The sequence below is a fragment of the Ambystoma mexicanum genome, chromosome 2p (assembly GCF_040938575.1).
Source record: "Ambystoma mexicanum isolate Mex_15411 chromosome 2p, UKY_AmexF1_1, whole genome shotgun sequence".
In the NCBI taxonomy this organism is placed as follows: Eukaryota; Metazoa; Chordata; class Amphibia; order Caudata; family Ambystomatidae; genus Ambystoma; species Ambystoma mexicanum.
In genome coordinates, this window is record NC_090923.1 from 773762203 (window position 1) to 773777331 (window position 15129).

Below are 15129 nucleotides of genomic sequence, written 5' to 3' on the forward strand. Positions count from 1 at the left end.
ATGGAAGGTACTTTTGCAAATAGGCCCAGAAATGCAGGCTAATGAATGTCCTTTTAGTCCTGTGTCTTTCCGCACTGGACAAATATCCATATTTTGCAGCACTTTCATTTTACTTTTGTCTTTACCTTTTACATATTGATTGAGGAACTGATGTAAAGATTTGAAAGCTTTATTTGGAATGGCACACATTGATGTGCACGGCCATTTGTATACTGGATTGTGTGGTTCTGCTGAATCGAGAGGTAATTCTGAGTTTTCAGGGGATAGTTTTGTAAGCAGTGTTTCTTTTTTCATAATAGTAGTATTGATTTTCTCATAACCTCGTCCACTGCTATGGATGACAATTGTGTTTGTTTGATTTTGTTTGTATGCTTCTTCATTAAAATATGGCTCTGTGGTTGTTGTGTGACTCCATTCACCACCACAAACATGTAAGAAATTATTTTTGTTCACATTCCGTTTATTGCTGAGTTTCTTTTGAAGTTTGTTACTTAGTTTTGTTAGTGCTTTCATCCTATTTAACACTAATATGAACAACTTCCTTTTGAGAAGAATTGCACTGTCCACGAGAGCTTGTAGGATTAACTTTCTACGGTAGGTTTTAAGGTGTGAGGATGATTTTGGTCCTCTTCTTAGTAGATTCTGAAGGACTCTGTGACGAAACATTTTTGCTAAAATACTTTTTTTAGTATGGGTTCTTCTTACACTATCAGGATTATTAAGAACATTGTTAGCTGTACTGGTAGGCGTTTTTTGACAACATTTTTGTGTTTTGTGATTTTTTTTGATGGAGGAGGTACAGTTTCGGTAGTTGAGACTTCCTTTATTTTGTTACCCAACTGCATTAGCTGGTTTGTACCAACATTAACTACAAACTCTACAACAGGTGGATGCTTACATTGGGCACCTTTATTTTTATTTGCTCTACTTCTGTGTTCCTTTCTACGGAGTTGCTTTTTGGTAGGCATTCTTTGGTGTCTGTTGAGAAAAAAATATACTTTGGTCTGTTGTCCAATGTATGTGTGCAGTGTGCATGTGTGCATCAGTCTGATGGGGAAGCTCTTTGTCATGGTGTGTCAACGTGCATTGAACTCTTGCAATGATTTGGTAAGGTTTCTTTACTGTTTGTATACTACTACAATGTGCTTCAGATGAGAGTGCAAAGTGGCCTACTTGTGACGAGAACCATTATTAATAACCGAAATGCCAAAAACTTGCTACAGCAACTTCTTTTCACAATCTAACCTTCTAAGGATTACATATGTTATTTGAGTACCAAATACACAGGGATTTGTCAGCCATTCTGCCTTTTATTCTTTGTTCAATAAATGGATATTTGTAGTTAGAATGGTTTACAAATCAATGCTTGCTTGGGTGCCCAAAAAAATAAATAACCCACGCAGCCTCTTTGAGGAGTAGTTACAATATAAAGGTTGTACTGTACTTACTTTTTTGTGCAAGATGAGCAGGTTTCTTCGGATATGTCATCTGCAGTGTAGATGCTGTTGATTCTCAGGAGAGTAGTCTTCACTGTGAATCAAAACAACAAACTCAATTACTTTGTGTGTTAGCCGCAGTGATGATACTGCACACATTAATTGTCAGAGCATTCATATTTCAAACCAGTGCACATGTACATTTCACTTCACTCTGTGCAGTCTTTGCATGGTACTTGCAATATGGTACTTGAAAGTCCTTCAAAATAGCTAAAACTTTTAAGGGTATGGAAATGCCTTGTTGTTTACAAAGTGTACTATGCATAGGAGAGAGGTTTGTAAGTGATAGATAGGGCATAGTACTAGATGGGGAAACATTTTCTACTTGTAAATGAAAAGCACAATGCCGTAAAATCGAGAGACCCTTAGAAGGAAATGTCATTACATTGCAAGTAGCATTACTGCAGGCCGTACAGAGTACACAACTGTGACATTTTCACATACAAAATTGAGTTCTGCCCTAAATAGGCATGCTTGCAACGTATGTACAGGTTATGTGAACGACAGTAAGCAGTCATGTGATTTGTGAATGACAAATCGGACATCTTGCACTTTAAAAGGGGAGCGTTGTTATGTATTCCCTATGGACATTTAGCAGCATTATTTTGTTTAAATTAAATCATAAGGGTTCCACATGTTCTCTGATTAAGATATACATACCTGTTTTCTATACTCATGCATGTGCACATGCATGGAGCTGCATGTAGAAATTTGCAATATTTACACAGTAGCTTGTGAAGTAGGTGCTTTGCAATGATATGTGACTTCCATTCAGAATCATCAACAGTGATTTTGAAGTGCGCAATGTTAATACAGAGTTAAAATTAGCAATGTTCAATGTGATTGGTGGATGATTGTGCGACTGCTTAGTTGTGTCCAATGAGGGACTTGCTTTGGTACCGCTGTGGAAAGGGTGGAAGGAATGGGTAAGAGTTATGTGCCGCACGTAAGCAACGCTTGTCCGCTGGTAGGGCGTGTCACATACAGGTTTCTACAGCAAATCCTGCATGGAAAGGCGACTGTAGGCATCAGCCAATCAGATGTTCAAATTACTCTTTTGTGTCGAATGACGGTGCGCACACTGAAGATAGCAGAGGTGGAGAGGGTCAGGGTTTTGATGCTTGGAGACATTTTTGTGCAAGGCTTACAACACTATGCCGAGAGTAGGCATGTGGCACACCATTTCGATGTGAGAGGAATGGAGGTGGTGTGGAGCACTGACACTTAAGCCAGTGCTGTGGCAATTCTGCACGTTTGTAGAGACATGCGTACAATGACCACTCCTCATGTGGTAATTTTGCACTACGGTGCTTGCCATTTGGGATATGTGACTTCACGTACTTTGTTGGCAGATTTGGCACAGTTGGTTGAAGCACTCATAACCATCTTCCCAACAACGAAAGTCATTTTTTCTGCTTTACTCCCTAGAGTACAATGTAACAACAAGTCTGTTTTCTGTCCAGATCAAAGCATCGGGAGGTGTATCATCAATCGCGGCATGCATGCATTCATGTTACGAGCTGGTATGTTTTTTTGCTGCCACGATAACATTGCTCCAAGCAATGTGGATTACTTTGAAGAAGATGGTGTTGCGCTATCTTCTTTGGGAAATGCGATGTTCTTTTGGAAAGTAAGGTTTGCTTTAGAGAAGGTTCTGTAATGTTTGCAAGAGTAAAGCAAGGACAAAAAATACAAAAAAATACATAAAATACCAGATGTCTGTACGGTATCTGGCCAAAAATAAAAAATGGCTCTTTTCAGAGTCTACCTTAAAGGGGAAAAAGGGGAATAGTACTTTAATGTACTGTCGTCACGCTCTGATCCTGTACATGTCTGCGAACATGGCGGTAGTTTGCAGCCAGCACATATCACCAATGGGGATTCAGGGGTGGAGACGCATGTAAATGAGAATGAGCGGAGCTAGGGATTGGTCCATAAAGTTCAGTATATGTGTTATGACCGACATACTTTAGTAAGACCGTCTTCTCCCTCACAGGAGACTACACAGTCATTACTTTCCATGCTTGAAAACAGATTATCTGGATTTTGGGAGACTCATGGATACATTGGTTGAAGGTGCATGCAGAAAGCTGCAGTTTATCTAAAAATCTCGGATTTCCTCATGTGGAAGTGCACTGGCATGGCGTGCGTGGCATGAGATGGCTGGACTTGGTACCTCTCTGTGTTACTTTACTGACAGAGCTTCCTCCAGATATACTGATCATTCATTGCGGAGGAAAAAGTTTAGGCCATGTATCTGGAATTTCTTTGCAATTTGCAATGAAGGAAGGACTCGCGAAGCTCATGGACATGTTTCCAAATTGTCAAATACTTTTTTCCGGTATTGCCCAAAGACAAATATGGCTGCCTTCTTCTGCGTTTGGTCCACAAATGGAGAAAGCGAGACGCAATGTGAATATGGCTGTGTGTGCATTTTTAAGAGATGTTGGCATGTCCTCTTTCCACAATGAAAACATTTTGTTTCGCAGCACTTTCATTTTCCTCAGAGATGGAGTCCACCTCACATATGCTGGCAATCAGATTTTTCTTCGCAATGTTCAAAATGCATTGCAACCTCTTTTGCAATCCCACTAACCTATCTGACAATCCGTTTTCACCAATCCACAGTTTTTGACCTACACAACACACCACCGAAAGGCTCTTTTCAGAGCTGCCACTTACTCCCAGCGTACACTTCATTGTGTTTGCTCTGCTTGCACCCTCCCTTTTTTCCCCTACGACTGTCCGCAAACTTTTTCAGAACTCAGCGGGGGTCTACGACCGTCACTTCATAGTTCTATTGTTATACTGAGAAAGGTGGCTCTGAAAAGAGCCTTTTCTGAAATTTTTGTTGTTTTTACATTTATTGCTTAACAGCACAAGGCACACTAGGAGAAGAGGCCAAAGGAGGGTAAGGAAGGGACACCTGCCACGGGGATAAGAAAGGGCAAATGAACAGGGAAAGATTTAGGGTGAGCTTTATTTAGGTAAGGAGCAGATCTTCTGGTGCTCTGTGACTGCAGCCTCAAAAGCACTTCGAAAACTCTCCCCCCTGCAGAGTACTGCGTCACAATACGTGCACACTACTGTCACCTTTGAAAGGTAAGGGTCAACAGCATTGCGAATGGCTTGTGAGGCAGCTGGAGGGAGGCGCTCCCCCACAGGAGTGTCTCTTGTGGTGGGAGGATCGGACACGGAGGATGCTGTGGAGGAACTCAATGGACTACGCTCTTCACATGGCATCACCTTGCGAATGTCCGGAGTGTGGAACAAAGTGAGGTGTCGCTTCATGGTTGTCGTACCAAAACTGTATGCATCAAATCTACCGTGACTCAGCACCACCTTGCACTGGTTACACTTCACCAGGTTTGCACGTGCTTTTGGTACGTTCCCATAAACAGAAAACAACTGCCACACCCCCGACTCCCGCCTTGTGCTCCTAGTGCGGAGTTCCTACACTTCATTCTCTTCCTCCTCTTCTTCCTCGCTCTCTACATCCTCACCCATATATCTCTCTGCAGGCCCTTGGGGAGGTGGTGGTGGTGGCGGGTTTGGGGGTGGTGCAGAGGCTAATGACCCAACAGCAGCCATGGAGCCATACTGATTACTTTCCTTTTGGTCACTACAGCAGTAAAGGCAGTACACCTCAATCTGCTATTGCTAAAAGGACAATGAAGATGCGCTCGGGGTTTGTGGCCTTTTGTAAGGGTGGAGGGGTGTGCCTCGTGACCGTCTTCATCCCTACACAGCGGTACAAACATTTTACACAGCAAGTCCTGAGGTCAGCTATTTTCTGGGATATGTGAAATTACATTTTTACAGTCTACAATACTTTGCCATGTGTCTACAAATTATTTTGTACTGTTGTGGAAGCACACCAACCGCGCAAATTAGTCCCCATGCTCAGCATGGGTGCGGTCACATGATAAAGTCCTCAACACATCCGCGCCAGTAATGAAAGTCCCAAGGACAGCAAATGCAAAGAATCAAATGTGTGCATTTGCGCAAGTGTCCTATGGACAGTGTTTGGGTTCTCAAAGTACTTCAAAGTGTGATACAAGTGAGACGGACAGTTAGGGACAGGCGTGATGTTCGCTATACTTTCGTTTGTACTGCGCATGTGCACGCATGCTATGTTCACTGTACGGACAGTTGCAGTGTCCTTAGGACAACTCCATTTTGTTTGCCTATGAACTTGCCGGCCACCGCGCCTGTTCTACGGATGGCACAATTTTGGCTGTGCCCGATACGGACAGCTATACTGTCCTTCACACACTCCCATTTTCCTCATTTACACCCATTCCGGACATCTGGTATGTTCTACGAACATGTATCATCTCGTTTCCAAGCGGTATGGCGAGGTATAATATCCTTTGAACACCCCTTTCTGTTTATGTACGCACAATTAGAACAGATGGTGCAGTCAAACATCAAATCCATCTTACTTGACATTAGTAAGGGTAGGTGTACTGCCTTTACAGCACCCACATTGCATGCCTTGCATATAGGTCGAACAGGCGTGCTGTTCGCGAACATTTTACTTCTTTAAAAAAAAAACTCTTTCTCTACAACTACTGTACAAAAACATTTAAAACACACACACACACACACACAAACACATCATTCTAAAGAAATAGCGGGGGAAGCAGACACTGAAACAAATATGGGGGAATTAGGATTCAACACGGGCTGGTTATGAGGAGAAGATTTGTGAGGGGATGGATATTTCATCAAAAAGTCTATTTTCCTCTTGAAGGTTTGGGGATGGATCACTAGGGAATGAGAAGCAGGGCAGGTGCAGGTGGGGCAATGGTAACAAACTTTTCCTCTCACACAGTCCTCCACAAACTCCCGTAAACTTTTAAAATTCTCGTTCAAATTTGTCTATTTTCTGCTCTATCCTTTTTATCCTGTCTTCTTCTGTTTCGTTTGTTGCCCTTTCCTCTTTTTTTTCCTGGTCTGTTGAAAAAAAAAATACATAAGTTAAATGCCTATAAAATAGTGGTCACTATTTTCCATATGCAGAGCAATGTGTACCATTATTGTCGCTGTCTTCAGACATTTCCTTGCGGGAAATACTCCTCCAGACACTCCAAAGTACTAGCCATTTCTGAGTCAAAACAACAGAAAGAAATTATTATTTCTGCACCACATACCAAAAAAAACCACACCCATATAAAAAAATGACCTGCACTCACTCTTTTCCTGTAATCTCCCTTCGTCCTACTGCGTCCGTCCACTGTCGTTCCAGGCTGCTGAGTTTCTGTGAAGTGATTACGCTGGAGGCATCCTTTTTTTATGGTACATCCACTTCATTCTACATGGTTATTAAATGTGTTGTTTTCTTTACCCAGCTTCAGGTTTCCATATTTACTTATTACTACTTATAATATCTTTATGTCCTTCTTCTACATTGCACACTTTTTGTGTAAAACAGTAGTACATTTTCAGCTACCCCCCCACCTCTTTGGGTGATGTTGATCCTCTCCGCCCCATCCGCTCAGTCCGTCCCTTTCCAATATCAATAGGGAGGGGGTTCTGTATGTTCTATGTTAAATGTATGTCAAGTATGTACATTACACTACATATCTCTCAAAATCATATGATTAGAGTGTATATTCTGCACAACAACTTCATTGCCACAATGTCTTTCTTAAGTTCCACCTTCAAAAAAACAGTACAATTCCCTACAAAAAAAACTTTGTTAAGGGGACGTTATGGCTAAGTTGCCCTCCCAAAAACCAGTAAAATGCACTACAAAAAAAACTTTGTTGAGGGGACGTTATGGTTAGGTTGCCCTAACAAAAACCTGTACACTTCACTAAAAAAATACTTTCCACCTCCCCTTTATGCTTATGATGTGATATGATATGATGTGGCATTTGTAACGCGCCTATACACAAGTGTTTCAAGGCGCGACGAGGCGGGGGGAACAAGGGGAGACAGATAACGATCCTTCTAGGCCAGGTGTCATTCAGATCGCACAAGTGCAAGTGTAGAGGGGAATGGGAAAAGTGCAAGGGGAAGGGGAGAGGGGAAAGTGCAGTACATGGTTAGTAGAATACAAGATAAATAATAGGGCCAGCTGGTGGCAAGTGCAAGGTAAGTGCCGGGAGAAGGGGCTGTAGGAAACAGAGACAGTCCCGTAGTGCAGGTAGGCAGTGTAGGGGAGAGTGGCTGGGCCAAGGACCGAGATTGGTGAGTGGCCCAGTTGCAGATTCAGTGCAGGTTCAGTGATTTTAGCAGGGGAGAGAGGGAGAGAAAGCGGAGGCAAAGAGGAAGGTGTTGAGGTGCTTCCAGAACCAGAGAGGGTTCTCCTAAAGTTTCAGGAAGGCAGGAAGGCTGTTCCAGAGGGAGGCCCCTGCTGCGGAGAGAGATCTACCCCCAATTTTTTGCTTGGAGAAGCGGCTGACCCTGAGGTAGTTGGAGGTGGATGAGCAAAGAGCTCAAGAAGGAAGATATTTAGGAAGAGAGAGTTGAAGGTATTTTGGCCCAAGGCCCCAGAAGGCCTTGTGGACAGTGTAGAGGGTTTCGAACTTAATCCTCGCAGCCACTGGGAGCCAGTGTAGTGATTTCAGTCCTGGAGAGATACGGTCCCTGGGCTTGAGGCCAAGGACAAGTCTTGCAGTCCTGTTCTGGATGAGTTGCAAAGGGCGGAGAGTAGAGGCAGGAAGATGCTTCAAATTGAAACCGAAAAACCCTTGAAATTTGACAGTTATGGTACACTAAGCCCCCAACCCTGCCACCACCCCAGTGCACTGCTAACACTAACACCCAGACCATGAAAGATGTCATCTCAAATGTTAATGATGACATCAATGATGACATCACTTGTTTAGCCCCTTTCTTTTCCTTCCCTGCCATACATACATATGTACATTCAGTAAAAAAATGTCACTAAAGGAATGTCATACTTCACAGTGCAACCAAACACCACTGCACATTCCGCCATTATAGTAAGCTAAGCAACCATAACTCGCGCCATCTACGTGCATTGCTAAGACTAACACCCAGGACATCAAAGATGAGATCACAAATATCATTTGTAAGTCACTCCACAGTTCTTCCACATTACCTGCATGTAGTGGGACATAACATTGGATCCCCTGTCAGAGATGACTTCCTTAGGAAAGCCTGTCCTGTTAGAAATACCAAATAGGGCCTTAGCAACGGCCTGAGCTGTAACAATCCTCATAGGTATTGCTTAAGGATGCCTAGTAGCATGGTCTACTACAACCAGGATAAACCAGGACGATTAGAAGAATTTGCTGTTGAAAACCGAATAGCTAGTGGGTAGGATACCAGTTGATGGTCTTCAAGGCACTCACACCTTAAACCGACGTTTTGCCAAGCATGTGACCTCTTCCCTGGGCAGTGCAGGAACCTCCTGACGTCCTCCTTCTTGTCCCCACGACTGAAGCTCACGAACAGCGAGATCTTCTTCATTTTAAAGGTACTGTGCAAGTGCGGTGCAGAACTCTGTTCAGCCGCTGTGAAAGTTTATGAAACTTTCCCAACTTTGAAAGCTTGTCTTTACCTAAACCTACATCTAACTATTCGTCTGACCAACTACTTCTAAAAACTGTGGCAAAGATTTAACCATTTACTACCAGAACTATGCTATCACATACAAGACTCTGAACCATTGACTTTGGCCCAGGGCTATTGAATTGAATTTCTGGTTGTAGTGAACTGAAACTATTTGCCCTACCTCTGAAAGTATTTGTTCCTTTGATTCTGTTAACCTTGTCTGTTTAACCCTTTTTAAAGTAACTGAAGTGCCATTTTGCTCCCACTTCAGAGTAGCTGAACTAATTCAGAAACTGATTGGTTGTGTATTGTAGTATATTAGATTCTGATATTGAGCTGCTCTTGCTAGTGGAATGTTTTCCAAATGACTGTGCAAATAAATGTATATTCTTTTACCAAGAAACCTTGAGTAAGTGTTTGTTTGAATCACTGTGATTGCTAGTCCTGGTGTAACCTCTTTTACTACTCACTTTACTCTTGAGATAAGTCTGGCTGCTCAACCACTGCTACCACATTACTGTGTAGTACAGGCTTGTACCAAAGGTGAAATTGTACTGACACTTGTAGTCTTCATTGTGTGTAGTGTTCCCAAAGGGTACTGGTTGCGATTCTGCCTAACATCACCTATTTTCACCATTATTGCCAACGTCACAATGAAGACCAATAGGTCAGATGTTATTGCCATACCTCACATTTTCCAGATTGGAAGAATGAACACAGAGCATGTAGAGAAACAAGCACTAAATCATTTGAAGCAAAGAGCGTAGAACTTAGAAACATGGTTGTTAGCTAATTTAGGTAAGGTTTGTACCACCCATTGCGCAGAGACTGATGGTGACTTGCTGATCAGCGGGGAGGTAAGGCTTCCCATCCGCAGCATCATATACCTGTCAAAGCTACCACGAGAGTCAGCCAGAGACATATTTGCATATTTCCACTTCCACTTTCCCTACCAATTCAGCCCCATGGTCTCTCACAGTTAGCTCTAATTACCGAAATGTGATTACAGAACCGGTGATCGCGAGCAACTGGTGAGAAGAGTAAAAATGCAGACATTTACTGAAACCATTTGGTAATTTAGTTCTGGCCGACTGGTGGGGATAGCCAAGGCTATTGCGGAGACCCATTAAAAGCACCCACGGATGAGGCCTGCTCTGAGCCAGAAGAGCGTTTAACAATGTCAGATAACGCAGGCCAGCGAGAGCAGTGCAAGTGAACGCTGCAATGTGAAATTTCATTCACTGCAAAATGGCAAACACGCCTTCAAAATGGAACACCTTATGCACACAGCAAAAAGGATTACATTGCAAATGTCCAAGCACGGCAGCAAAAATGTCAGAAATGCCCATTAGATGGGCACAATTTTCAGAGATTCATGTTGTTTTCGAAATTCGACTTTAATAAGCAAAGCGCAATGAAGAACATGAAACCCTTTTTTTAAAGAATATTTGTCCCAAAGTTTTGATGTTGGCATCATATTCTGGACGGGCAGGTATATCTTTAGTCATCTTGCTCACTGTGGGCAGCCCCTTATGTTGTATATTTGTGTGTACATATTTGCGTTGTTGTATGGTGTTCTGTTAATCCGAACCTATTCGTTACAATATGTGTGCACAGTTCTGTCGCAGTGCAACAGATGTTTTTACATGCTACCTAATCACAGGGGCTTTTACCAATGAGTAGGTTAGGTGGTAAAACAACTTTCCAGAAATAGTATACAATTTCAATCAGGAATCCATCCATAGAATAGTGACTGCACAGATATTTGCTTAGCTGAGGGATGGGTGGTGCTTTCAATGGTTTCCTATACCATAACTATTATGGCAGGTTTAAAACACAGTTCTACCTGTTATGTAAGAGTAAACACCATTAGCGCTAATAAAACATACATGTGCTGGGGCATATTATTTTTCTTACATGTGCTGGTCTTCTTTTTTGAAACAGTGTTTAGATGAGTAAATAATATCAAGCAGGTTCATTCCTAATTGTTTTCTTTATTCCAGCCGACGTTCCTATTCCACAGTTGGTTCAACATTTGGCTTTGACAAGGCATGTTCCTTATTCTTTGCTTTAATTGACATGCACCGATTGAGACGCAGAAAACTGCTATCGGGCACTTTTTCATACCGAGATCGCGTGGTATCAAGTGATTATTAAATCTGTGTTTTTCCTGCTTATTCGAAGCATACGTTTGAGAAATGAGTTGTTGCCATGGGCGGGGTTGGTCCAACCCATGGTGGAAGCATACGGCTACTCGTCCCTTAGGCATCTGCATTGATGACAGACATGCACAATAAAGATTTGCAATGCGTTTAATGGGCCAGAATGCCAGAGATTAGGATTCCAAATGTTCCTGTTAAATTTCAAATTAGCCACTGGACAAGTGACCTATAAAGACAGTCCTTTTGAAGGGCAGGTCAGGTCGTTGAGGTCACTTCCTGTGAAGATTAATCAGGTATTTCTTCTTCAAAGACAAAGCAGTTTCTGCTATGCTACTACATTAAACTGATGTGTAAGATATGTTTCTCTGACACATGGCACAGCACTACATAAAAACGAGTGGTAGTTCATATCATGCTTTTATTTGTACAAGTGACAGTACAAATAAAAGCGAGATTGTATCGCAACAACCAGTGCGTAAGAACAACTTCTTGAAATCACAAAAGCAAGATAGCCAGGAGAACATCCTCCTTTTTCTACTCAACAATTGGGGCTTTGGCTAAACCCCAACAACTCCTGTGGTCTTGCAACACATGAATTGTACCCCAATACGCAAGGAATAATAGAGCACAGCAAAGGTCGACTCCAAATCTAGAGCCAACCACTTTCCTACGTAGTTCACATCATGATCAGAGCCTGACAACATGCATCATGGGTGTGTAAATTAGCTGAAAATATTGTTTATTTTCACAATGCCCCTTTTCTTATTGAGCTGCAATATTCTTTAAGGTGTTAACAACATGAGAATGATAGTTCTGGAAAATCTCAATGGTTTGCTATGCAATTAGGGATGGAAATATACGACCATAACATTTATGGGATTACAGTCCCCTATGGACTTGTAAATATTGTAAATATATTTACTACACGATTCCACCTAACAGAGGACACAATTCCTTATTCTTGAGCTTTCCACTGATATCATTCTAGGAAATTGGCTCATGGACCAAGTATATATTATAATATATTATACATTTTAAATATAATATGTACTATATTATATATTACAGTAGAAGTGCGTGGTAAATGCATTTTATCATTAGGATTATAGGAAATGATGTCCCAGATGGCAATGAGTTACCTGATGATACTACATTTAGTGACATTTCAATATGGTAGATGCCCAAAGGAAATGACAGATACCTGAAAAGCGTGCAGACAGGAAAAGTGTTACCTTCAGAATGGACTTTACAATGTTCCCGTTTTTCACTTGGAGAATGTTGCCCACCAGAGGCAAGGGGGTGGGCCCAGGGGGCAGCTTGCCTTTCTGAAAGACCTTCCTCACATTCATCAGCAGCAGGATGAAGATGAACGTGATCAGCAGGAGACAAGTTGTTGACCCAACTTCCATTATGGTAAAAGAGTGGGAAGAGTTCTCTTCAGGGACGCAAACAAATGTCACTTTTCGGACGAAGCCTATTATTTCTGCTTCTGTAATCCACCTCCGAAAAACAACTGTGTGAGATTGTTGCAATGCACCCCTCAGCTGCTTTTAACAAGACACAGCTTGGTAACTATTGCCAGCTGGCTTGCATGTGTTGGAACAGAGGTTTATGGTGTTGGCAGAACAATTTGTCCCAGATCAAGGATCTCTTGGCTAAACTGATGATGACCATTGCATCATACAGGCAGATGCGGAATTATAATTGATATAGAAATGAGACAAAATGGTTATTCTGCCTCGGAGGTAAATTTGGCAACAACGTCAATGTATTCGAGGAACTAAGATTTCAAACACATCTGCCCTTCTGTTATATGACACCGTCATTCATTAAACATGTTAGCACATGAAAACGAGAACATTTTGCTGAAATGTTTGCCGTGCTGCCTTAAACCCAAAGCATGATTCCAGCATATGCATTGCCCTAAAACACGGCAATGTTTTTAAATGGTCACACCGATGAATCATATTCCTCTCCACACACTAATAACTGTGCAACCCAAAGAATAACAACAGTTAAACATGCATTGACAAAGCCACTAGGTGTTTGCAGACATATGAGGATTGCAATCCCCAACTTGGTGTAGCCACCATAGGCAAAGTGCAAGGCTAAACAGACACGTGCAAGTGCTGCCAGCATATGTTGAGTGTGCCCTCAATTTCCCAATAATGCCTCCCTATTCATTGTACAGATACTGTCTGCAAGGTGTAGGCTGTCAGGAGCTACCAATGTGCCAACTGCAGCTTCAAATGCATCAATATTTAGTGAAAGTCACTTATTAGATGTTTCCAGAATTTGTCAACTGAAGATACACACCTGGATACTAAAGAGGAAGGAAGCCCCCAGAAAAGAATATCTACAGCACTGACTTGGCCTTCTGGGGATCCAAACCATTTGACAGGTGTTGACTAATATCTAGTTTATTTTTTTCTGATGCATGTGTAAATAGAAAGAAATATTACATCAATACACACTGCCAAAAATGAAAATACATGTTAAACAACACTTCTAAAATAAACCCAAACCTATTAGAATATGGAATGTGCGAGGGGTTTGGGGGGAGGTGAGAGGGTTACATGCATTTCATCATTTGTTAAAGCACTTGCCTAATGCTTTTAGAAACAGAAAGCATGCTATGACTATTACCGTGGCATGCTTCAAAAATTAAAACAATACTTCAAATTTGAAAAAAATGTACTGCCCCCGAAATATGCTTTAAATAATACTAACTGAGTGTTGATTAATATCTCTTTGCAATTGTGATCATTTGACTGAGCTGCGCAGAAGAGTGTTCCTTGTCCTTCCCCTTTCCACAGAAATGCTTCTTCTGGAAGGAGCAGGAGAAGGTGAAAATGCACCTCTGTCGGCATGCTAGGTAGCAGGGACAGAAGAGTTTAAAGGGGGGGTTGGGGTACAAGCTACTCAGATGTCCATGTCTTTCAAAGTCCCATGTCGCAGTTCATGGATGTTGGAGAAGTCTTTAGAATCTAAAGAGGCATCCCGAATCCAGGGTGTGAGAGTATGGACGCATGTAGGTGACGTAATCAAAATGTACCGTGACTACCGTCCATTGGGAAAGTGGCCTGACATACCAGAAATACACAATTGGGACAGATAGGTGTTCACACATGGCCAAAGAATGCCTGGAAGCCCAAATGTCCCTGTCTTTAAATATATGTTTGCCATGATACCAACTGTCATCTGAATAATCATGTGTTTTGTGATGTTTGTCTCGTTAATGCTGACCGTGCCAACTATAGATAGGCAAAGTCAGCAAGTGCCATGATCTGCACCCTGTGACCCGTGCTACACATTACCCTGCATGAGGGCAGTATCGCATTGCACACATTGCAATGCATACATGTAGACAAATGATCAATGTATCTGAGATAGTCATGGAAGGGAATGTGCCATGCCATATCCAAATCCCACACCCGCTCCCAGCAAACCAACCTGTCATTATTCACACCATGTCAATCAGTCCCTGCTCTCTCCCACGTTTAGGAATCTATCAGTCTAGTCTGCAATGTAGCAGACAATGTCCTTAAGCAACATCCATGCCAGACAACCACAAATAGGCAGGTGTGTAACACAAAGCTTCATAATGTCGTAACTGTCATTCCAGTGTGTGGGCTACTATCCAAGAGATGGAGGGTTAGATAAAGTTGTCAGTTCAATGTCTCACAAATACCCCACCTCCCTTGTTAGTGATGTGCCATGTCCATACTGACACAGGTTGGATTAAAGGCACACATCAGTGTGAAAATCATCCTCCTTGTACGAACATTTGACTTCTTGATTGGACATGGTACTCTGCCCCATGCGTAACAATATATGGACGCAATATAATATGCCTTGACATAGCATCTGATATGGTGTAAGTGGATTCAATAGGGATGCATTTGTAAAACTCACCTTCAAAGCTTGATTTGCATGCATTG

At 42.1% G+C, this 15129-nt stretch overlaps 1 protein-coding gene across 1 annotated transcript in view; it reads right to left on the reverse strand.

Annotated features, from left to right (window-relative positions):
- The window catches only part of LOC138566778 (cytochrome P450 2G1-like), a 687553-nt gene extending 674873 nt beyond the window's left edge, over positions 1–12680 (reverse strand). Inside the window, exon 1 of the mRNA XM_069644429.1 lies at positions 12421–12680. Within this exon, the coding sequence (XP_069500530.1) occupies positions 12421–12597 (177 nt within the window). The 5' untranslated portion in view covers positions 12598–12680. The remainder of the gene's footprint in view (positions 1–12420) is intronic.
- Between the last annotated feature and the right edge of the window lie 2449 nt (positions 12681–15129).